At 45.3% G+C, this 25,876-nt stretch overlaps 1 protein-coding gene across 6 annotated transcripts in view; it reads left to right on the top strand.

Moving 5' to 3' along the window:
• The window catches only part of FBXW11 (F-box and WD repeat domain containing 11), a 142,496-nt gene that overhangs the window by 103,857 nt on the left and 12,763 nt on the right, over window positions 1-25,876 (top strand). For all 6 annotated transcript variants that reach the window (XM_038772349.1, XM_038772352.1, XM_038772348.1 and 3 more), the window contains 6 exons: window positions 8,090-8,276; window positions 8,914-9,004; window positions 19,881-20,018; window positions 23,601-23,719; window positions 23,998-24,247; window positions 25,025-25,143. In XM_038772349.1, the coding sequence (XP_038628277.1) occupies window positions 8,090-8,276; window positions 8,914-9,004; window positions 19,881-20,018; window positions 23,601-23,719; window positions 23,998-24,247; window positions 25,025-25,143 (904 nt within the window). The remainder of the gene's footprint in view (window positions 1-8,089; window positions 8,277-8,913; window positions 9,005-19,880; window positions 20,019-23,600; window positions 23,720-23,997; window positions 24,248-25,024; window positions 25,144-25,876) is intronic.

Here is a 25,876-nt window from a genome sequence, read left to right on the forward strand (position 1 = left end):
TAGTAAGTTCTCAGTAAATACCACTGATAGCCACCTGGCAGTAAACTAGCATTTGGGACTCATCTATGAAGAAAATAAGTAACAATGCTAGATGTTACATTTTAAAATGGAAATTCTGAGTTCTGGTGTGTGCCTTTTTTGAAAGAACAGCTTACAGTCTTCCAGTGAATTCATGGCTTTGTCCACAGTTCATCATTGTAGGATTGCCTTTTTTTTTTTTTTCGTGAGGAGTCCTTTTGGAAGTTGGCTGTACTGCAGCTGAGAGTTTTGAAAGAATGCTATTATGTTATAAACAGAACCTCTGCCCTTGATTAAAGTTGATTTTTTTAAGCTTTGGAGACACTGGGTGTACTTATATATTTAGCTTTGATGAAAACCTTACGCTTTTGCTCACCATTTTCAAACTAGGGAGGACGGACTTATGAGCAGCGTGGTGATGCAGGTATTTTCCTTTTCCCTGTTGCCTGGGTCAGCAGACCCCTAGTATCTGCAGTTGTGCCATGAAATGGTTGTCGCCGCTGGGCTTCCCTTTAACATCTCCCCGGTGTAGCTTAGAGCCCTGTGGAGAGAGAAAGTTGAGCAACTATCGATGACAGAACAGTGCTTTGCACATAGTAAGTGCTTAACAAATACCGTCATCATTATTGATCGATCTAGTTTAGGTGGCCCTCCCTGATTAGTTTTTATTCCCTCCAGAGAAGCAGTGTGGCCTAATGGATAGAGCCCGGGCCTGCGAGTCAGAAGGACCTGGCTTCTAACCCCGGCTCTGCCACTTGTCTGCCATGTGACCTTGAGCAAGTCACTTCACTTCTCTGGGCCTCAGTTACCTCATCTGTAAAATGAGGATTCAGACTGTGAGCCCCATGTGGGACGTGGACTATGTCCAAACTAATTAGCTTGCAGTGCTTAGTACGTGCCTGGCACATAGTAAGTGCTTAACAAATACCATTAAAAAAAAATAACCTCCACTTTTGTGCCATTTACTTGCATGTGCACAATCTCCTGTAGTACTTCCATGCAGAGCGAATTACTTAAGCACTAACTCCTACACATATTTCCTTTTCCTTTTTCCTCCCATCTGCCTCATAGCTGTAATTTATTTTAATGTCTTTCTCCCCTGCTGGATTGTACCCTCCTTTAGGGCAAGGGTCACATCTACTAAACTCCGTTGTATGTTTCCAAGCACTTAGTACAGTCAGTTGGTGCTTAGACATCGATGGCTTAGTACAGTGCTCTGCACACAGTAAGCGCTCAATAAATACGATTGATGATGATGGCTTCTTAGCGTAAAGGGGAAATGGAGAACTAAAGGGGAAGCAGCATGGATGGGTTAATTGTTGTTTTCATCGAGAGAGAGTCTTGAGCATTGAGTGCCGTTGTCTAGCGGCTAATATAAATGTGCCCCAAGTGTGTGAGTGGTTAATATCCAAAGTGTTTCGGTTGCTGGAAATTCAGGACACCCCCTACAAAACCGAATCAATTACCTGTAGATTATCAGTTCCTTGTGGGTAGGGAATGTGTGCACCGACTGTGTACTGTACTCTCCTAAATGCTTAGTTGAGTGCTCAGTAAATACCATAAATGGATCAAGAATTGAACCATGTTGAATAAGCTGTTAGTGCATTGTCCTGAAATGACACAATTAGAACCTGAGATGAATGGCTATGTATTGATATATACACATATATAATTATGGTGGGGTTTTCTGAAAATCGTGCTGCGGTAAGTGTTTAGTCTGCTGTGACCATTTTTCCAGGCTACCTTTGTGGTCAGTAAGTATTGTTGTTTCAAAGCTTATACCTTTTGGAATGGAAGTAGATTCACCTAACAGCAGAGGAGATCCCTTGGGTCTTGACAATTTGGGCAGGCCTGCCGTATCCTCCAGCTGATAGATAGCTGGGGATGGTAAACTGACCACAGGGCTCTTAGAGTTTGTCTATGACAGGGTCTAAGGAAAGGTGTTCTGGGAGGTGTGAAGGGTAAGAACAGATTAGAGCAACTGAGATGCCGTCGTTTTGGCCTGTTTTGTTTGTTTTTTTAAAGAAAGGATGGAGGATTCAAGGCTAGACAGTACCTAGTAATCACAGTCCTCATCATCCAGTCTTTACCGGTGACAAGATTCACTGCCGGAATATGACTTTATAGCCATTTGTCCATTATTTTGCAAACACACTCAGTTCGACTTACTATTCATATAAGCACGGTCCCTACCTTCCACTTTTTTTTTTAAAGTTGACAACAGTTCTGTGCGTGATAGGTAGAAAGGAATATAGTCCTTTTTTTAAAAAAAGAAAAAAGAACCCGAAAAATTGTTAGCTTGAGTTCTTTGATTATTGTTTTCCAGGGCTGCATTATTTAAAAATGGAATGTTGCTCTCTCTTCCTTCCCCTCCTCCCCCAAAGTCTCTTGGCAACTTTGAATAAAATCCGAATGCCGCCTTTGCTTTCGGAGCCTGCCTAGGGAGTGTAAAAAGCCCCTAGAGACAAGGGCCAGAGACATATTCTGATTTTCTATTTTTCTAAATTACTTTTTGGAGACGTCTGTGGTAGTGTCCATATTTTATAGATGAGAAAACTGGTGGTAAGCTCCTTTGGGGCAGGGATCATGTATAAACAATCTATATTGTGTTCTCTCCAGGGCTTGGTAGAGTGCTCTGCACACAGTAGACACTCAACTGAAGCTATTGATTACGGTTCAGAGAGATGAAGTGGCTTTTCCAGTATCACACAAGTGGACCAGTAGCTGAGCTGCACTAAAATCCCTGTGTTTTAGGGGATTTGCTGTTTGCCCTGTTTGCTCCCAGGCCTGAGCTCTTTTATTTGGAACCTACCACCTCCAAGAGGGCATTCTTTATAGGCCGAGTGGGCACCGCCCTCCTGCTCAACAGCTAGATTTTCATTCATTCATTCATTCACTCGTACTTATTGAGCACTTATTATGTGGAGAACACTGTAGAAAGCGCTTGGGAGAGTACCGTATAACAATAAAGAGACACATTCCCTGCCCACAACGGGTATTACAAATCAAAGTGAAAGCAACAGACTCACCCAGCTTTCCTCTTCTGTTTCTGGTTGGGATGGGGAAGCTTCTTGCCAGTTGCCTAAATTGGCATACAACCTGGCATGCCCCAGGTTACGGATATTTGGGATTTGCCCCCATTCCCACAGCCTTCCACTCACATACGGGACATTGGCAGGCTCCCGCTACCAGCCGACAGAACCCAAGAGACTCCTGCCCCCTCCGTCTTCCTGGCTGCAGAAGCAGCCTGACGGTTTTCCTCTCCATCCTTCTGGGACAAACCCAAAGGACAAGAGGATGGAGGAAAGAAAGGACACAAACCGTAACCAAATCAAGCAGGATCAGGAAAGAAGACACCAGTTCCTGGGAGACAGGATTGTGGGGCAGTTGCAGGCTGGAGGGCTCTTGTCATATTTCCCCCATCCTACATATTGCAATGGGGCATCAGAAAAACGGAGGGGCTCCGTTCGGGGAGTGAGAGAAGAGTGACAGCTGGAGGAGGAGGAGGGTTGATCGTGGAAGATCCCGAGCAAAACACTAGTTTCATCTTTGAAGGAATTCCACCAACTCCCAATTTGTCCCCCACTTTGAGAAGAATGTGTGTTTGGCTGACAAGAGGAGGTGAGAAAATAAAACAAACTCTAAATTCCTGAGTCGCATCCAAGAAGATAAGATGCGGAACAGCCTTTGAAAAAGGGCAGTTTGGGCCATTAGCTGCTTACCAACTTAAATTTTTTCACTCAACATGGGCCCTGGATCTATTTCTCAAGTTGAAAATGGCTCTCTCCCAAAGAGCTCCAATTATCTTTGGGTGTTATTCCAATCATCTCTGCAATGCCCTCACTGTAGTTGAGTACAAGTCTTCTCTATTTCTTCTATCCATCTGGCTTTCATCTTCGAAGATGATCAAGCCAAGGTTACATCTGTGTGCGTGGTTAAGAGACACTCCCGGAGGTAGTATGTCCTGGAAAATGTAGCCTGTCACATTTTCATGCCCCTTGCCAATCTTCAAGAACAGAGATTGCATCCTCAAGTTGGTCAACTCAGCCCCCAGTTGTGCTGTACACGTACTCTTCCTCCGCTTGAGCCCAGATTGGAATTTTTTTTTTTTAATGGCACTTGTTAAGCGCTCACTATATGTGCTGGGCACTGTACTAAGCGCTGGGCAGAAACAAGTGACTCAGGTTGGACGTAATCCCTATCTCACCTGGGGCTTACAGTTTTAATCGCCATTTTACAGAAGTAAAATGAGAAGCAGCGTGGCTCAGTGGAAAGAGCACGGGCTTTGGAGTCAGAGGTCATGGGTTCGAATCCCGACTCCACCACATGTCTGCTGTGTGATCTTGGGCAAGTCACTTAACTTCTCTGGGCCTAAGTTACCTCATCTGTAAAATGGGGATTAAGACTGAGCTCCACGTGGGACAACCTGATCACCTTGTAACCCCCCCAGCGCTTAGAACAGTGCTCTGCACATAGTAAACGCTTAACAAATGCCATTTAAAAAAAAAGGTAGTAACTGAGGCACAGAGAAGTGAAGTGATTTCCCCAAGCTCACACAGCAGACAAGTGGCAGACCTGGGATTAGAACCCTGATCCTCCCAGGCTCGTGCTGTATCCATTAGGCCACGCTGCCTCTTTTTTCTCACAGGAGTTGCCCATGTTTCTTAGGACTTTAGTTTGGGATGGGAGAAGGGGAACAGTATATCCTGCAGATAGGAAAGTGTGCTTGAGGGGATTTTCCCCCGTCGCAGTACCGATTTGTGCCAAGGCTCCTGCACTCTGTTCCTGTTGCCCCCGTGTCCAGCAGCCTGAATCCCAAGACTGCTGGCAAGGATAGCAGTTGCCGATTGTGGAACACAGTATCTCCCTACTAAAACCTCTTTAGCCACAGCCTGGGCTGGGCTCTCTACCAGGTTGAGTATGAGACCCGTTAAAAGTGGGGGCATTTTCCACTGAAAACAACGGGAGAAAAAAAAATTCCAAAACAAGACCTAAAAACAAGGAAGAAAAGCCCCAGTTCCAAAGCCAACAGAAAGGAAGAGAAGAATAAAATGGAGGAAAGAAAAACCAGGTTCTGTGGTTTTTGTAACTGCTGTTTACTAATCCTTTTTTGAAGAAGAGTATCTTGGATACTCTTCGCCTCATCTTTCCTCCGCTGCCCCGTCCCCCTCCAAATATAGGTGGGTACAAAGCTTCTAGCTGGAATCTTCCTGAAGAACGAAGACAGTCGTGCACCACCTGAATCTGCTTAAAGCAGGGTACCGCAGATCGGATTTTGCAGGACCACAGATTCAGGCCAAGCGGACAGAACAGCATCAGAGGTTTTCAGCCCGCAAGCCGGAAGGTTGACATATCAGATGGATGAGGATCATTAGGATAATTTCTATTAGATTTTTTTTTAAGCTGATCTAAATTTAAAAAAGGACTTTTCGTCATGTGGGGCGGGTCACCCACCCTACAGCTGGTTCTCCCTCCCCAGTAGACTTCACTGGAGGACTGGACCAAAATGGCCCTGCCAAGATGGCACTTCATCATCATCATCATCATCAGTCGTATTTATTGAGTGCTTACTGTGTGCAGAGCACTGTACTAAGCGCTTGGGAAGTACAAGTTGGCAACATATAGAGACAGTCCCTACCCAATAGTGGGCTCACAGTCTAAAAGGGGGAGACAGAGAGCAAAACCAAACATACCAAGGAAATAAAATAAATAGAATAGATATGTACAAGTAAAATAAATAAATAAATAAATAAATAGAGAAGTAAATATGTACAAACATATATACAGGTGCTGTGGGGAAGGGAAGGAGGTAAGATGGGGATGGAGAGGGGGACGAGGGGGAGAGGAAGGAAGGGGCTCAGTCTGGGAAGGCCTCCTGGAGGAGGTGAGCACTTCCCCTTCTCCAAGTTACCCAAGCCAGTTGAACGCTGCAAGGCTTTTGCCAGCTCTTCCCAACCGGAGGGAGTCCAGTTAAGTTTAGTTTTTACCACGCCCCATGAGAGACAAAGGACCACATTGAATTCCCTCCTGTGTATTCTTTCCCAGTACTTAGAACAGGGCTCGGCACACAGTAGCTTAATCGATACTATTACTACTATGGTGTGATTTTTTCTGTGAGTGTGTGTGTCTGTGTGCATGTGAACGCACACTTTTTCCCCGCTTTGGGCCTGCCACTTTTACATCCTCCCCGTCACCGTATAAGACCCAGAAGAAAGGCACGGTCTTCTACCCACAGAAAGCCACAAATTATGTTCATCGCCACCTCTGATGATGTTGATAATAATAATTGTGGTATTTAAGTGCTTACTGTGTGCCAGGCACTGTACTGAGCACTGGAGAGTATACAAGAAAATCGGGTTGGACACAGTCCCTGTCCCTCATGGGGCTCACAGTCTTAATCCCTATTTTACAGATGAGGTAACTGGGGCCCAGAGAAGTGAAGTGACTTGCTCAAGGCCACACAGCAGACAAGTGGCGGAGCTGGGATTAGCGGGGTTAGAACCCATGACCTTAGCCCGCTGTTGGGTAGGGACCGTCTCTATATGTTGCCAACTTGTACTTCCCAAGTGCCTAGTACAGTGCTCTGCACACAGTAAGTGCTCACTAAATATGATTGAATGAATGAATGAAAGTCCGTGCCCAGTCCACTATGCCATGCTGCTTCTCTAGACTGTAAACTTGTGGGCAGAGAATGTGTCTACTGCCTGTTTTATTTTGCTCTCCCAAGTGCTTATTATATGCTTTTCCCACTGTAAGTGCTTAATCAAAACTATTACAACTGTGTGACTTTGTGTGTGTGTTTGTGTGTGTGTTCACATGCTTGCATGTGTGCAGGCGTGCTTTCTTCCCCGCTTTGGGCTTCCACTTTCTCATCCTTCCTGAAGCTGTATAAGACCCAGAAGAAAGAAAAGTGTCTTCTACCCACAGGAAGCCACAACATATGTTCATCATCACCTCTAGATTGTAAGCTTGTTGTGGGCTGGGAATGTGTCCGCCAATTCTGTTGTGTTGTGCTCTCCCAAGTGCGTAGTGCAGTGTTCTGCTCACAGTAAGTGCTCAGTCAATACTGATGATCTCCACGTGTCTATTTTTAAAAAAAAACTTGAATTGTACACCGGTCCTAAGACTATTAAAGGCAGAAGGACACAGGGTAGGATACTAGATTTAGAATTTGCTTTTATTAATTATTTGCTCTGTCACGGACTTTGTATTCCTGTTTGTCACGGAAACTCCCTTTCCCTATTTCAGCGTTTATGAAATGAAAACTCAGTCCCCATCTCCTATGGAATTTTAAAAGAAAAGTACTATAAAGAAGATCATACAAGTATTGTTTTATTTCTTTGTCTAGTGGAAAGAGCAGGGACCTGGGAGACGGAGGACCTGAGGTCTTATCCCAGCTCTGTCACTTTTCATTCATTCAATTGTATTTATTGAGCGCTTACTGTGTACAGAGCACTGTACTAAGTGCTTGGGAAGTACAAGTTGGCAACAACTTGTCTGCTGTGTGACCGTGGGCAAGTTATTTCACTTCTCTGTGCCTCGGTTACCTCATCTGTAAAACAGGAATTAAAGCTGTGAGCCCCATGTGGGACATGGACTATGTCCAACCTGATTAGTTTATATCTACCCCAGCTCTTAGTATAGTGAACAAACCCAGAACCTAATTCTGCCCATGGAATTTTAATACATTAAATTCTTTATCATGACGTTGTGAAGTAGATGCGAAACAAATTAAGCTCTATTTTCCCTTGTTTTGAAGAGTCTGGAAGTACATCTCTTGGGGAATATGTGAAACACAGGTCAGGTAAAAATAGAAATGACCATTGTCTCCTAGGTTGTGACACCATCGCCCCACCGAACGCTCGTACGTGAATTTACACCCTCTTCAAACTAAAAGTGAATCAGGCTCATTGAACTTCTGATATTCTTCGAATAAATACCGCACTGTAACTTGAGTAGATTGGATTGTTTTAACTGGGAGAATAGCCGACTAAGACCCTTAAACATCATCCTGGCTACCGTGGCAAGACTGACCATTTGTGTCGCCTCTTCTTCCCCCGTCTCTTGGTAGAGCAAGGCTTAGATCACATAGCAGAAAATATCCTTTCGTACCTGGATGCCAGATCGCTTTGCGCAGCCGAACTGGTGTGTAAGGAATGGCAGCGGGTGATCTCCGAAGGAATGCTCTGGAAGAAGTTGATCGAGAGAATGGTACGCACAGACCCGCTATGGAAGGGACTTTCAGAAAGAAGAGGGTGGTAAGTGCCGCTGCTAGAGTCGCTTTGCCAAGCCGGCCGGGAAGACGCGTGTCGTACGTCTCCGTTAAAAGACGGGGTTTATTTGCAACCTGAGCTCCGGAGTTGGGATCAGTTGTTTGTCTTCTCTTGGAAAACGAGGACCCTTGTCACCCTTCCAGTTGGCCTTCCAGTCGGTCTGAAATAATAGAAATTGCCAGCCCCCACTGTATTATTCAGGATCTGATCGTCCACCCTCTGCCATTCTCCCTTCCGTTACCTCTCTGGCCCCCAGCCGCTCACCGTTTGCCAGCCCCCTCTCTCAGAAGACTGTGAGATCTGAGGGGGAGTAAAAGGCACAGGATTTCAACTGGCTGCTTTTTAGCAGCCCTGGAGAAAAACGATGGGCTAAAGGGGGATTTGGGAATGATCCGCGCTTTGTTACTTTGACCCAGCCTGCAGAGCCAACTGTAGCTTGGGGTCCCTCCAACTCAAACGCTCTACTTTTGTATATCACAGATCCTGCATTTGGGCCACGTGTGTGTAAACCAACAGACTCCCTGGAAAGCTCACTATCTTTGTTGGTACAGTGCTGTATTGACATTTATCCTTTTTTTTTTTTAAACGTGCAAACGTAACATCTGTTTTGTTTATTTGCCAGGGATCAGTACCTGTTTAAAAACAGACCAACAGACGGCCCGCCTAATTCATTTTATAGGTCATTATACCCAAAGATTATCCAGGATATAGAGGTAATTTTGCAATGTATCTGTTTTTATGGCCTGTTATAAAAATTTGAAAACAGAATCGTATAATAAATATGTAGCATTCCTGTATCGGGTATTAAAATTATGCAAGGAATAGTAGTTTATTCAGACGTGCTAATCAGAGGTGTCGTGCATTTACAGTGTAGAGCACAGTTCTTCAGAGAGCCATCATTCACAAGCGTTTATAGATCTGACATTTCTTTCTAAAAGATTTGGGAGTCAGTTTTTAAATAGAGTTTGTGTTTGGAATATTTGACAAAAATCCATTCTTCCACTAGCAGCTTTTCAAGGTAAGAAGTCGACTTAAAATGTATATATTTCCAATCTCGCCCATGGACTCCAGCAGCTTTAGTCCCAATCTTAACTGCCCAGTAGTGGATTCAAGCTTCTCAGTTTTTAAAATAGACATAATTTATGTAAAAGTAGCTTGAAATATTGACAGTTTGCACTCTTCCTCAAGTGTTCTTGTTAGAATTTGTGTATTATTTCATTTTATACTCTAACTGGGAAATGAGTGAACAGCAATTCTTCCACATGTATTTATAGCAGGTTGGGGTCACTCAGCATTTCCTCCCTGGCCAAAAAAGCTTGGCCTCAGTCAGGCGACACCGTCTTTCTCATAAAGCTCCGCTCAGTTTCCCAACTGTGAAGTAATCCTCATTCCCAGATGATGGACATAAAAGTTATATGACCAAAATTCATTAATGTAGGAACATGTGTTTGATTTTCTAGGCAGATGTGAACTAATGGAAACATTCCATTTTGGGTAAAATGTATGAATTTTGGAGTAAAATATTTAGAAATGCCAACCTTTGTCTTGAACATTTGGCTTCTAACCCAAATGAGCTGTAAAACCGTAGTGTTGTGCACTTAACACTGTCGATATAAAGTTCAGTGATTAATTGATTTGGTCTTGGAAAAAAACCCTCAGACTTATGCCTGAAGTTTTCATCAAGGCCTACTCCGTAAACTTTATGTGTCAACCAGTTCTGCTTTGATTGCTGGCCACTTTTCTTTCAGTTTTATGCAGAGCGAAAACTCATGCAGAAGCAATCACTGGCAGATGTTCTAGACGAACTATTTGGGGAAGCCTGGTGAAAATCAGTTGGGAAAATGATTTTGTTTTCTTCAAATGATCCTCATTAGTATTCTCCAAATATATTTAAGATTAATAAAATACTTGTGATGGTTTAAAGTCAGTGGACTGCAAACCAGTCAACTGGAAATGCTTAGAGGAAGTCTACAATACCAAAAATGAAGTGGAAAGCTGACCTTTAAGCGGTTTATTTTCTCCATGTACATCCTGCAGTTAACTAGGTAATTCAGTGTTTATCTCACTTTACAGATGTAGCTCTAACTTTTGAAGAAGGTACTCGACAATTAAGTAATTTCAGATATGACAAATGGCTGATTCCTCATCCTAAGTATTAAGTGTTAATGCTACTAAGTGCTTAGAATGTACAAAGCCCTATATTCACTGTGGGATAATTTCAAGAAATTAAGTAAGCGGCAGACCTATAAGGGACTCCATCCACATGTGGGAAGGATTAAGAACCTCCAAAGTACAATGAAAAACAGAGTTCAACAATCCAAAGGATCACAGTAAATTATTCGGGTTAAACACTCCTTGGACTCGCCACTCCCGACCAAACCGTCCTTGGTGAGAAACTGCTACAGTTAATCAGTGGCATCAATTATTTTGTGAAGAGCGTTGTACTAAGCTCTTGGGGAAAGTTCCGTTCAGTCGAGTTGGTAGATGTGATCCCTGCCCACAGATATAAAAAATAAATTACAGATATAACTTTTTCCAATTTCCTAAAATTGGGGCTGGCAGGCGCCTCTCTATGTGGACTGTGCACTTGGCTGTGAACCCTTTAAGCCCCTTGACATCCCAACCCCACAGCACTTATGTAACACATTTATTTTAATGTCGACTAAGCTCCCTGTGGGCAGAGATTGTCAACCAACTCTAAGGCATTGTACTTTCCCAAGCACTTAAGTGCAGTGCCCTGCTCACAGTAAGCACTCAAAGACTATGGATGGGTTGATTCCGCATGCCGTCTGCTACTACAGGGGGTAGGACTGCATTCCCAAGCTGGTACGGGGGGAGAAGGGAGACCACCCTGACCTGAAGGGCAGCTCTGGTGCCATGGGGCTGCTTGGTTTATCCCCGATGGGCTACGTGGTTTGAGCTATCCCAGCCTTTGCAACCTTAATATCGTATGTTTTTTTGGAGGAATGCAACCCCGAGTTAGGGGTAGGGCCCAACTCTTTGTCGTTGCACAATGCTTGGGATATGCTGAGACTTGTTCATTATTCCCTGAGCCCTCTTCTTAAAGAGAATGCAACGAAATGGGCAGAAGTCCTCCTCCTCTTCCTCCTTTTAGCTCAACAGCCAGGCTAGGGTAATAGTCATAGTGTTATAACTACTTACCGTGTCAGCGCAGTTTATTCAGTCAGTCCATCAGTGGGATTTACTGAGTGCTTCCTACATGCAGAGCACCGCACTAAGCGGTTGGGAGAGTACCGTACAACAGAGTTAGCAAACACGTTTCCTGCCCACAAGGAGCCCACTTTGGCGGATTCCTTTGTCTTCAAAGTCCCGTGGCGTGTGTCCGAAGGCCCCGGGTTGCCTGATGCTTGGAGAAAATATTCAGGTCAAATACCTGTCAGAGCACGGGCCTGGGAATCAGAAGGACCTGGGTTTTAATCCCGGCTCGGCCACTTCTCTGCTGTGTGATCTCGGGCAAGTCACTTCACTTCTGTGTCTGTTACCTCACCTGTAAACTGGGGATTAAGACCATGAGCCCCATGAGGGACATGGACAGTGTCCAACCTGATTACTTTGTATCTGCCCCAGTGCTTGGAACAGTGCTTGGCACATAGTAAGCGCTTGACAAATACCATTTAAAAACCCCCCACATAAAATACCATTAAAAAATACTTTTACATGAATCACTCATCTTTCTTTATGTCCTTGTGCTTTGGTGGTGAAAACTTGGCCAGGACAAAAGTCGAAACAGTACCTGAAATTTCAAGCCCTATATATATATATATTATATAATTTCCTTTATGTTCTAGGCTTTTAATATTGATAGAAAGTTTTTTCTCTGAGGAAAAAGGAAACTTCCTCTTCCTTCATGCAGGTGTACACAGGAGCCTAAGTTACCAGCTCATGTCTGTATGTAAGAGTATATATATATGTATATATATATATATATATATATATATATATATATATATACTTTCACACACATTTTTAATGGTATCTGTTAAGCACTTACCATGTGCAAAGCACTCTGCTCAGTGCTTGGGAGAGTACAGTCTAATAATAAACAAATACATTCCCAGTCTACAACGAGCTTACAGCCTAGAGGGAGAGACAAAGATTAACATGAATAAATAAATAACAAGTACGTACAGCTATGGCACCTGCCAGACAAGGTCTGATTAGGTGCCACAATCATTATTCGACATGAATATTTTGAGGTGTCGAGTTCCCTTAGCAGAAGCGTGTCTCTCTGTTTTTGACATTGAGTCTAGTTCTCATCGATTAGGTAATCTTCTGGAGCAGTGAGAATGTAGGGGTGCCAAAGTTTCAGGGCCGGCTTTTCAGTCAGGCTTATTTGGCCAGGTGATGTTTTTCCTTTTCCAACTACCTGTCTCTGCTAGAGGAAGCCCCTTTAGTGACCTGCAGGAAAGTTTCCCGGTTCCTTAAGCCTAGCTAGGTTAAGGAAGCATCATGTAATTGCTCCATCCCTTTTCCACTGCAGCCGGCGGGACCCCTCCCTCCCATTGACAGCCAGCCTACAGTGTGCTTCCCAGCTCCCCTCTTTCCCCCTTCTACTGAGGCAGGAAGGTTGGGGAAGGGAAACTCCCTAACCGGGGCCCTCTGACCTTCCAAGGCAGTCTCATTTAAGAGGACCGTTCCTCCTCTCAGGATCACTTCTCCCCTGCCCACTGAGCTTCCCGCCCAGGGTCTTCCAGGGCCCAGGCCTTGGCTCACTGAGCTCCTCCTTGAAGAATTCTGTCCCTCCCGGGCAGATTCCGTTCTGCTGGGAGTCTTTAGCTCTATCCTGGAGCACCCATTAATAGACAGGCATCAAAAAGGAGACAGGCCCCCCATCCAGGGCCAGGGCAGACTGAAGGCCAGTCGTCTGCTTCCCTCCCATTCTGCCCAGCCTGCTGCCCGTTCATTTATTCTTTCATTCAGTCGTATTTATCGAGCTCCTCCTGTGTGCAGAGCACTGTACTGAGCGCTTGGGAGAACACTATACAACAATAAAGGAGCTTACAGTCTAGCCTGTTGTCATAGAGGTGCCAGAAAAGACCCCAGCATCTTGCTTAGGTAGAATCGCTTTCTGAGCCAACCTTCATCTGAACTGCATTTCCTCACTTTGCTACCACCTAGTCTGACTCCACGTCTGTCAGCCTTACTCCTTCCTAGTGACTTGGTCCTCTGCCTCAGCCTTCTGCTATGCGCCCGTCACAGCCAGCGGGCAGGCTGTCTTGGCTCCCGGCTCCGGGCACAGTCCGCCAAGTTGGCTGGCAGTGGTCATTTTGGCTATTTTCCCCACGAGAGAGCGAAGCCATGTTGGCTTCCCCCCCCTTTGGATGATGGCAGAGAATGCTCAGGTGCGTACACAAGGCACGTGGCCACACGTATTGATGTCTCGCTCCTCTTCCTCCATCCTGTTTTCCCAGCTTCTCCCCCCATTCCTTCACTTCCCGTTGAAAGGAGGAAATGAGGAAACTCTTAGGCCTTTAAAGAGCCAGATGGCTCCCGGAGAGCAGGAGCTGCGGTTGGCGATTTTTCATCTGGCTCTCGCCCCTGCCAGGAGGCAGAATTGGGAAAGGGAGCTCTCAAGAGGAAAGGTGATCAACCCGGGGGTTGGCAGACAGCCTGCATGGACAGGGCTCCTCAAGGAGAGGGTCCCCCAACTTTAAAGATGAAGAAAAGGGAAAGGAGGAACCATCTTGCCCCTGGAAATCTCTCCTTACAGTCCCGAGGCCTGCTGGCTCCAAGCACCCAAGCATTGACTGACTGTTGTGGCAGTAGCCAAATCTACCCCTTGGTCCTAGCTCCACCCTTCTCTGTCACCTTAGACCCATTTCCCCGCCCCGGCAGGCTCCGGTCCTTATTTCCTTTCTCTGGAACTTTCATCGCAGTAGTTGTTTCTGCCGGGGCAACCAGCACCGTCATGCCATCATCTTTCTTGTCTCGGCTCTCGGCTATACCTTCCCGCTCGGCCAAAGTCATGGGAGCGGAGACAGGGCCGGATATTGGCCAGGATCAGCGTGGGAGGGTAGCACGGTGTCTTCCCGGGCCACCACCGCCCTTTCCAGCTGCCTTGGCCCGTCTCTGTTCCTCTGTCCGTGGCTTTGGCCAGGATCATGGGTCGGGGTCTGCGCAGAAGTGGTGACTCTTGGCTCTCAGCTGCAGCCACTCCGATGAAAATTCAGTCAAAGAAGAAAATACTGTGAGGCAGAGACGGGGCTGGGGAGACCCAGAGTGCAGGGAGGGATTTACAGTGTAATAGTTTATTTACCCATAGGGCTTGACTGTCCCATCAGGGCTGGTTCTGGAATAGAGCCTAATTGCACGTATGCCTTTGGGGTGATATGTCCCACAATTCAACCGCTTATGATCCAGCCACATCGTTGATATCACGTTTTGGCCTAGACCTGCCCAAGAAAACATATTTTCGGATTTGCAGCATTTAAGCTTTTTGCGTGTTCATTGGTGGGAGTCTTTTTTTTTTTCCTAATGCTGTGTGTATTCTTTTCCAAAGATTTTTAGGGATGCTAGGCAGAATTCTCGGGCAAAAAGGACTCTCTGCCCCAAGAGTTTCAAAATGTCACCTTAACAATTCATGATAGACTCACGAAACTCAGGAATCAACTGGAAAAATAGATGGATTAGGTCTTCTCGGCCTCTTTCTGTCCTGCCAGATGTGCTCGCAATCAGGGAAGTACCTCAAACACAGAGCAGAGAGAAGATGAAGAAGCCTCGATGACTTTAAGTCTGTATATACCCACCCACCCCCCCACAAATAGGGTGCTGTTGCTAACATCGCAGGAGGCAATAATAATTGTGCCTTTCAGCGCTTGTGTGCCAAGCACTGGGGTAGATATGTTATTAAAATCAGACTCAGCATATTTAGAATTCAAAGTGGCTCTGGCTAATTAATCATAGGCAGTGTATTAGGGCCAGGTCTTCTTCCTTGGACCGAGGATCAGCGACCAAAGAGCGTTGTACGAGATGTAGAATGAGTGACCGCGTGACTTGGCACACCCCTTCGGAAGTCCTCAGAAACAGGGAAACACCCCAAACCCACAGCAGAGAGAGGATGAAGAAGCCCGCTGACTCCTTTACTTGACTGTCTTTATGTCTTCCTCCTTTCCCGCAGAAGGAGTCATTCCCCAAAGTCCTGGGTTCTAACGTCGGTTCTGCCAGTTGCCTGCGGTGTGACGTTGGGCAAGTCACTTGACTTCTCTGGGCCTCACTTCCCTCGTCTGCAAAATGGGGATGAAGACCGGGAGCCCCATGTGGGACAAGGACTGTGCCCAACCTATCTTGTACCTCCCACAGTGCATAGTACAATGATTGGCACGTAGTAAGCGCTTAACAAATACCATTTAAAAATAAAAAACCCAAGTCACCTTTATTTTGGGTGTTTGAATATACAGTGGCATTTGGCCAAGGAATGTGAAAAATAAGTCGGAGGGGGTGTTTCACCTATAATGATTCCTGTCCCACACTTGAAAATGGAATTTATGTGGAAGACAGGTTTGGATTAATTTACAGGCCATTTTGCCGAGAATTTAGTAGGTCCAGACGTACGCATTTTAGAGTGACAGATGGCCAGGGCACAACTACATTTTGTGAGTTGTGTGACCTGAGTGTTGATACTAACCTGATAGTGTTTTGCCACAGCATTAAGTACACCACGGTTGGCATGGCTCAGGGCACTTTGTCTCAGTCGTTCTACTTTGCCGTTTCCAACCTTGCCCAATACCACTTGGCGAGGGCGATCAAACCAATTCACAATTTTTCCTCGGAACTGAACGCCGGATCATGGCACCGTATAACGAACTATTTTGTAAAGGAAAAGTGGCAAGTGGCGGGGTGTGCAGAGGTGATATTAACAGTGCTTCGTTTAGAATATTCCCGAAAGGTGCCCACCCACTCAGCTGTATTTAGGCTTCTAAAAATAATGTTATTTCTCTCTACTCACACATCTGTTTTCACTCTGTTGCCAATTTCAGGGCTGCTGTATATTCTGTGTGTCATGGCTACCTTCCCAGTATTTTGAAATTTTGCGCAGTGTAAGGGGATTTTATAAGTTCTCAAAAACAAGAAATATTTTCCCACAGTAGCCAACACTACAACGTTGCTTAAATGAAGTGTCGTTTACTCGTAGAGTGAAAGTGCTTATGTCTCGTTGCCTTATAATTCAGCCGTTGAGGTCCAACTGTAGAGAGCTTTCAGATTCTCCAGTGTACCGAACGGGGAAGTAAACAGGTGCTGTATCCTCATTTATTTGGTGAGAACTTTCACTGTTGCCTTTGGGTAGATTAGTTCATCGACCAGGAGAGATGCCTTGAACCAGCTTTAGATTGGAAGTGCCGCAAAGGCCTGCTTCAAAGAGGAGCGATCTGGGTGCCTCCCTGTAGACTGTAAGCTCGTTGTGGGCAGGGAATATGCCTGTTTAGTGTTGTATTGGGCTTTCCCAAGTGCTTAGAATAGTGCGCTGCACACGGTAATCGCTCAGTAAATGCGGTTGAATGAATGACTTTAGTATTGTCTTTCAGTTGATCGTATTGAGTGCTTACTGTGTGCAAAGCACTGTACTAAATGCTTTGGTGAGGTGTGTCGCTCTATTCTGTTTTTACCTCTAGACTGTAAGCTGGTTGTGGGCAGTGAATGGGCCTAACAACTCTGTTAGATTGTATCCTCCCAAGCGCTTAGTATTGTGCTCTGCTTACTCTGTAAGGACTCAGTAAACACCATTGATTGATCCTCATGTAAGGACTCAGTAAACACCATTGATTGATCCTCAGACCGTAGACTGTGAGCCCAGTGTAGAACCTTATTGTTACGTCCCTACCCCAGTGCTTAGTACAGTGCTTGGCACGTAGTAAACGCTTAGCTAGTGTTACCTAGTGCTTGATAATTCCGCAGAGGTCAGTTTTGAGTCCTGAAGCCAGTGACTTGGATGGAACCCAGACTACACGTTAAGCTTATGAATGCCCCCAAATGGACATGGGCTAACGTCTCATAACGCAATAATAGTAACAATTGTTCTAATTTAAGTGCTGACTGTGAGCCAGACACCGCACTGAATGTTGAGGTAGATGCAAGTTATTCAGGTCGGGAGCAGCAAGGACAGAATCCAAAATGTCTCCGGCTAGTGAATGGAAGGACATTTACTAGGGGCAGATGCAAGGAGGAACATTTAATGATCAAACAGTAGTCTACAGAGACTATTCTGTGGGCATTCTCTGTGGACTACTGTTTGAACATGTGACTTGTTGATGCATGCCAAGATCTATCAATCAATCATTTATTGAGCACGTACTATGTGCAGAGCACTGTACTAAGTGCTTGGGAGCGTACAATTTTTTTTTTAACGGTATTTGTTAATGGCTTACTCGGCGCCAGGCACTGTTCTAAACTCCGGGTAATCAGGTTGGCCCCAGTCCGTGTCCCACATGGGGCTCACAGCCTTAATCCCCATTTTACAGCTGAGGTAATGGAGGCACAGAGAAGTTAGGTGATTTGCCCAAGGTCACACAGCGGACAAGTGGCGGAGCCGGGATTAGAACCCAGGTTCCTCCCGAGCCCGTGCTCTCTCAACTAGGCCACGCTGTTTCTCAAGAGAACCCCAGCGACTCCCAACTCCTATCCCCGATTTGGAGGGGGATTAGCAGGCAGCAGCGGCAACTCCCCCATCCCCAGAAACCTCCAGCTACTGCCCCGATAACGGGGGTCTTGGCAGGAGCCAGGAACACGGCAGGAGATTCCCAACCGTTTCAGGGCTGTCACAGACCAAGCAAGTAACCGCGTGGTCCCATCGGTTCGGTCGAGAAACTTTCAAACACGCCTGGACCCGCCCCAGCTTTTCTTCAGTTGCAGTCTTGGACCAGATCACCCTGGATCATCTTCCGTGACGGCTGTGGAAAGGGTCATGGATCTAAGGTCACAGATCCCTCCCTAGGCTTGCCGTCCTGCCCCTCCTCCTCCTCCTCCTCCTCCTCCTTCTCCTCCTCCTCCTTCTCCTCCTCCTTATCATCATCATCAATCGTATTTATTGAGCGCTTACTGTGTGCAGAGCCCTCCTGTACAGTGGCAAGGGATTTTGCCCCTTAAATTGCAACACCCCCTTTTCTGCACCCCAGACTTAGACAATTAGGGAGTGTTTCCCACAGTCCCGCACTGACACATCCTGCCCCCCTCATGATGGCCTCGGGTAACTGTTCCTAGACTCCTTGAACCATTAATGAGAAGCAGCGTGGCTCAGTGGAAAGAGCGCGGGCTTGGGAGTCTTCATGGGTTCGAATCCCGGCTCAGCCACTTGTCAGCTGCGTGACCTCGGGCAAGTCACTTAACTTCTCTGTGCCTCAGTTGCTTCATCTGTAAAATGAGGATTAAGACTGTGAGCCCCACGTGGGACAACCTGATCGCCTTGTATCCCCCCAGCGCTTTGAACAGTGCTTTGCACAGAGTAAGCGCTTAACAAACACAATAATTATTATTGGTATTATTATTTTAGGGATTTAGGGAACCCCAGTGTTCTGAATGCTGATGTAGCAGAATCACCCAGCAGGGAATCTGAGCGATGGCTCTTAAAAGCTTCCTGAAAAGCTCAGAAAGGTTTTTATGAAGCCAACGTGAACATGTATTTTCTAAAAAGGGCTATAAAATTCAAGAGGTGGAAGATAATCCACTTTTGTCAACAGTGGTATATACTTATGTGTATTTACCATTGCCTCTTAGGCTGTTTGGGAATTGGCACAGTAGCAATATCTGAGATTAACTACCTTTGGTTTGAGAGTTGCTTTATAGTACATAAACTACCTTATTTTTCTCTCCAGTATAAATCTCTCTACCTTAAACTTCAGGCTACCAGAAGAGCACCCCATTGAGCTGCAGTTGAAGCTCCCTTTTGGATTATCTTTATCGTTTAACTAGGGCAGTAAGCTTAGACAGGAAACATTTCACCCCACTCTAGAATCCAGACCCTATGTTGGACAGGGACTGTGTCGGTTCTGAGTATATTCTATCTACCCAGTGCTTAGCACAGTAGCACCTACAGTTAAGAAGTACCACAGTTATTATTGTCATAATTACTCTTATTCTTATTTCACAAATGTTTAACAGAATGTTTGTTTCTGCAGGTAATTTCAAGAGTGGATCTTGATATATAAAAACTGTTTACGGCCTGAGCCGTCTTTAGAGATTTTTGTGTATCCTAAATCCTAGTCTGGTCTCTTGGCTGAACTAGCCTGAATTTCAGTTTTAGTGGTTGGGATTTGACTGTTTTTAGTAGAATACTGATATATTCTCGTCATGGTCCCAGAGCTCACGTCCGATCCAGCTAGGTTATTAAGAGCCAACCAACAGCACTTACTTTATATTTTGGCTCCAAAAGCAATCCCATAAATATGTTTTTTTTTCCCAGAATAATCTCCAAAGAATAATCTGAAAAGCAACATGCCTTCTATATCAGATAGTACATGGGAAGTTAATTTCAGAATGTCAGCATGTTATTTCTGTAAGAGGGGAGGCGCGTCAGTCTGAAACTGGACACAATCGATTCACAAAACCCGACCCTGACTCCTTTTTTTTTTTTCCTAGACGATAGAGTCCAACTGGCGATGTGGACGACACAACTTGCAGAGAATTCAGTGTCGCTCCGAAAATAGTAAGGGGGTATACTGCCTACAATATGATGATGAAAAGATTATCAGTGGCTTAAGGGACAATTCAATTAAGGTGAGTGTGTCATGCCTGTTGCATATTCAGACTTCATAGCATGTGAGGTGATGCCTTTCTCCATTCCGGATTGTTTAATGTTCTGAATTCTGATGTAGAGGAATCACTGAGCAGGGAATCTGAGCGATGGCTCTTAAAAGCTTCCTGAGAAGCTCAGAAAGGTCCCTCCATGGTTCCATCGTAGGAAAGAATTGGAGATGGGGTTCCACGACTTCTGTTGCCGTGTACCTTTCCTAGTCACCCTCTCAAACACGTGCCTTCAGAGCAGCTGTCCGAGACCACCCGAAATGTGAGTTCAGTTCAGACCTCCTAGGTCCACTTTGCACCAAAGTGATATCTTGAGGACTGCCCTGAATTAGATTTGCATCCCAGGGAGCTGGGTTGAAACTTTAATTGGGCTCTGGGGCATGTAACAAGGTAAAAAGGGGGGGTCTTTCTGCATTTTCACTACTCTGATATACCTGGTGGAAGGGGTTTTATTAATGCATATATCCAGAGGGAGTGATATACTAGCAAGTATAAATCATGTTAGTGTAACACCACTGGTCAATCAATAAATAAGTGGTATTTATTAAGCGCTCTTGGTTCAGAGCACTGCACTAAGCCCTTGGGAGAGTACAGTGCTGACACGTTTCCTGCCCACAATAAGCTATCACTCCTGTGAGGGAGACAGTCAATCAGTATTACTTTGTAAGCACTTAGGGAGGGCAAAGCGCTGCACTAAGTGCTTGGGAGGGAGCAATACAGCAGAGTTGGCAGGCGCATCCCTGGCCCACAAAGAGCCTACAGTATAGATCAGGGGAGATAGACATTAAGATAAATTAAGGGCTGAGGGTGGGTGCTTATCTTGGACTTCAAGGGTACAGATCCAAAAGGGGCAATGTAGAAGGGAGAGGGAGTCCTAAGATTGTTCCTCTTGCTAAAGGGTTCATTAGCATTTGAGAGGAGGGCCTGACTGATAAGACAAAAGTGATAAATCAGTCTGGAACAATAGGATGGTTTTAACTCACCTCCAGGTGACTTTGCTGTATCCTGGCAGGATTTCCCTGACATGGAATGGCTTTATCCTCAATTTATCCACATTCAGGACTCTCAGCCTCACTTCTGACTTTGCTTGTTCAAGCTCTGAATTTCTTAATTCAGAAGTAGCAGCGTGGCAGGGAGTCAGAAGTCATGGGTTCTAATCCCACTTAGCTGTGTGAATTTGGGCAAGTCACCACTTCTCTGTCGGCCTCAGTTCCCTCATCTGTAAAATAGGGATTAAGACTGTGAGCCCCACGTGGGACAACCTGATGACCTTGTATCTACCCCAGCGCTTAGAACAGTGCTTGGCGCATAGTAAGCGCTTAACAAATACCAACATTATTATTATTATTAATTTAGCAGGTTACTGAAGTGTTTCCAAATGAAGTAAACCTTGTAATAATTCAGTTGCATATTAGTAAATGTTTTATTTAGTTATATCTGAGCACAGCACTGTACTAAGCACTTGGTAAAGTACAACATTACAGAAGCACTCCCACAACGAGCTTACAGCCTAGAGGATGAGCTTTCGTCATATTAAGCCTATTTTGTTTGCGCTCTTGCTTACATCCTTATATCCCGCTTTACATCTCTGTTCTTCCCCCTACTCCAACTATTAATAAATGATTGTTGCCTCATTTGATTGTAAACTTCCATAGGGCAGGGAATGTCTTGCTGATGTTGTGCTCCCCTAACTGGATTTTGTACACATTAAGCATCATAAATTGCTGGCCCTAATCCCCTTGGGATTGTTTTTGGACCTCAGGAAGCAGGGCAACCTAGTGCATCCCTGGATGCTGTCCCTAACAGGATCTCTAAAAGGCAAACGTCTGTGGCCCCCGGATGGCAACCCTAAATCCCTAGCCATCTCCCAGAGCATTCTCTAGGGTTTGGGTCAGGTCTTGGGTGTCTCACTTTGGTCCCTCTCAGTCTGTAGGGGTGTACTCCACATGGGACTACTCTTTGGGGGTTCTGAGGACCTCCGTACCGTCCTGGTCCAGGGTAGTCCCGCACTGAGAGTTCCAATTAATGGTGTGTTTTAAGCACCTACTATGTGCCAGACACTGTACTAAGCACTGGGGGTAGAATTAGGTTGACTGGGTTGAACACAGCTTCAGAGGTTGGTTTGGGGTGAAACTGGTCCTTTCTCCTTATGATCTTCCCAAAGGTCTACAGCTCGAGAGAGGCCTTGCAGTTGACTCTCTAACTCATTCATTCAGTCAGTCATATTTATTGAGCGCTTACCATGTGTAAAGCACTGTGATAAGCACTTGAGCACTGTCCTAAACTCCGTGGGAAGGGTTTCACCGAACAGAAGCTCCTCCAACCCGAAGCAGACCTTGCCCCCTGTCCTTCAGGACCACCTCATCCTAATCTCCCAGAAATTCCTCAAAATGACCAGCCGGGCTGTCTGGAAATCCTATTCTAGTGATCAATGTGCTGGGTCAGTAATTCCATGACAGATTTCTCCAGGTTCTGGGGCAACACGGTTTACAAAAAAAATCACGGTCGGCAAATCTGTTTCAATTACCATTCTGTTCATTTTATGGCAATGGGATATTTACTATCCTCATAGTCTCCCATTTCCCCCGTCTGTAATTTATTTTAATGTCTGTCTCGTCCTCTAGACTGTAAGCTCCTTTTGGGCAGGGATCATGTCTACCAATTTCCTTGCATTGTACTCACCATAGCGTTTAGTACAGGGCTGTGCCCACAGTAAGTGTTTAACCATTCATTGATCGCTGTACCAAATTGTGTTTAATTGATCAACCCATCGTAATAGACACCTTAATCTTTGTTGAACATGACATTGCTATAGGATTGAATATTTTTCAATTTAGAATATGGATCATGGCTCCTTTGCAGAGATTCCACTTTCAACCGCAAATATTCATGCATGTGATATTGAGATTATTCCATTTTCTGTGAACTTGTCCTAGTAATAAAGGCAAATTATTTTTTAGGCAATTTGAGAGTTTCCCTAGTCATCGTAGTAAATGAAAAAATCGTTATAAAAGCTTCGCTTACCTGTCACCAGTGAAAGTTGGTTTTGCCTTTTGGGGGATGTCAAGTTGACCACCTTGAGTTTTGCAGAACAGCATTTGAAGGGATAGGGTGCTTGCAACAAAGCATCCAGATGTGGGACTGGGGCTCAGGTTTCCTGTTACCTAGAACCCCCAGAGTAGAGGAAATAAAAATAACCTGGCTACGCGCCCATGATCTGATACCGGCTGGACTCTGGGGGAAAGACAGTGGATCTTGCCCGATGATTTCCATACGATTACTTACTTGCCATTTGCCACCTTGCTTGTCCAAATGTGATGCTTGGGATTGGTGAAGACCGGTTGCATTCAGTTTTCTGTACAGAAATAGGAAAGACTAAGTGCCGTGGAAATAGTGGGATAAGATGGTGCTCAATCAGACTCCACTCACCTACTGAGTACAGAACAACTATTCTGGCCTTGAAAGAGTTTACAGTCAAGTGAGGGTAGACTACCCAACCAGACCTAAAATCTGATTTCCTCATCACATCACGTAAATGACTTTGTGTTTTAACAGATTTGGGATAAGACCAGCTTGGAATGTTTGAAAGTACTAACAGGACACACAGGCTCCGTCCTCTGTCTGCAGTATGATGAAAGAGTTATCGTCACCGGTTCTTCCGACTCGACAGTAAGGTGAGCAGCGTTGTTGTATCGTTCTGACCCTCTAGCACTTGGTCCTTCGGTTTGGGTGTCCCAATTTCTTGAGTTGTATGACCCCCCCAAAAAACCCAACAACATTCCTCCCCTGTTGCCTTCCTAGTTGCCCAACCTCCCTTATCACTGGTCAAGTTCCGCAGTCTTATATCTCAAGTTGGATCAAGGCATATAGATAGAGGTTCTTTTTTTTTTTTCCTTTTTCCAAAGGAACAATTCCATGTTAATTTCCCTCACTTTTTTTTTTCCTTTCCTAGAGTTTGGGATGTAAACACAGGAGAAGTTCTGAATACACTGATCCACCACAATGAAGCAGTCCTCCACCTCCGTTTCAGCAACGGCTTAATGGTGACCTGTTCCAAGGACAGATCCATTGCAGTGTGGGACATGGCATCGCCTACTGATATCACTCTGCGACGCGTGCTGGTTGGCCACCGGGCAGCTGTCAATGTGGTAGATTTTGATGACAAGTATATTGTCTCTGCTTCTGGCGACAGGACCATTAAAGTAAGAGCAGAGCGCGGCATCTGTGCCACCATCAAACAGGATGGGGGCTGAGGGGGTCGGGGAAGGGAGGAGGGGAGGACAGATGGAAAAAACTCTTTCAATGGTCCTTGACTGCACCCTGACTTCCGTCAGTTATATTTTCCTTTAAATGCTGCTGTGGATGATACCGGTCAAGTGTAAATTAAGCGTATCTTAAGATCTATAAATCTGTAGGAGACCCAGATGGAAGTGAACTGGTATTATTCTCCCTCTCTCTCTTTTTATTTTTCCTAATATAACAGCCTGTAAGAGAGTATTCGCAATACACGCTGTTCGGCAACCGAAATGATCTTGCTGGTTGAAATGGTAATAAGAAAAATAATGTGAGGTAGTTGGATCCTTTCGTAAGTGCTTTAAACTTCATAGGTTAGTCTGGAGGGATTTGTACAACAGTTTAATTCCCTACATCTGGGACGCCTGTCGTAAAAATCTGTTCCGGTTAACTTGTAGAAGTGATTGTAGAGAAAGAGCCAAGAAGCAGTTTTTAGGTGGAATGGAAGTGTGAAGAGCTTGAGAAGCAACCAGTCAAATGAGCGGCTCTGTTTTCAGTTAAGTTTCCAGAGGCTGGATGTACCACTGGAGAGGAGCGTGGTCACATCGCCTCACTCCATCTTTTGAGGTTTCGAAACTGTGTGTGTTCACGAAGTTTCTGATAACTGTGCAATGTTTATTTTCCAGGCGTACTTTCCCTATAGTTTTTCCTTCTCACATAAAGCATATCGTTTGTTGATCATGCAGGTTTGGAGCACAAGTACCTGTGAATTTGTTCGTACCCTTAATGGGCACAAGCGAGGGATTGCTTGCCTTCAGTACAGAGATCGACTAGTCGTGAGTGGATCATCAGACAATACCATTAGGTGGGTGGAAATGGATCGCCAGCAACTCTGGGGATTTGTTTTCTGCTGCCGAGACATCAGCGGGCTAACAAAAAGAACGGTCCCCTGACGGTTTATGCCCAAGTTGCATAATGGTTGGGAAGGATGATTGTAGGTTGTGGATTACTGCTATAAGGGATGGTGGCCTGGTTCTTGCTCCTGGACCAGGAGAAGAGTAAAGGAGGAAGAGGAGGAGAAAGAGGCTTGGCCACTGTTGGGCTATGTGCTTGCTGCGGGTTTTAGCTCACTTTTGGTTTGTTGCTGTAATAATTAGTGGTGCCTGGATTCTATGGAGGTGGAAATTGAATTTCAGCCCCGCCTCTTAATGTGGGGCTGGGGCCAGGGGTGGAGGGTAATACCTGAAAGTCATTTCTGAACCGACAACTTTGGCTGCAACTCTGATTTTTAGCCATTTATTTCTCATTTCTTGTGTGTTGTGCTACTCCCCATCCCCATCTCTGTCCTCCAGCAGTGTGGGCAAATCTCCGTGCTGATGGAGACAGAGGAACCCCAGTCCAGACACAGAGACTTTGGGACCACAAACCTGGGCAAAGGAGCTGATTACCTTGATGTGCCAATGAGCTTGATTTAATCGTGCTTTTTCTAAGCACTTTGGCATAGTGGATAGAGCACGAGCTTGGGAGTCAGAAGGTTGTGGGTTCTAATTATGACCCCGCCACTTGTCAGCTCTGTGACCTTGGGCAAGTCACTTCAC

This window comes from Tachyglossus aculeatus, chromosome X1 (genome assembly GCF_015852505.1).
Source record: "Tachyglossus aculeatus isolate mTacAcu1 chromosome X1, mTacAcu1.pri, whole genome shotgun sequence".
NCBI lineage: Eukaryota > Metazoa > Chordata > Mammalia > Monotremata > Tachyglossidae > Tachyglossus > Tachyglossus aculeatus.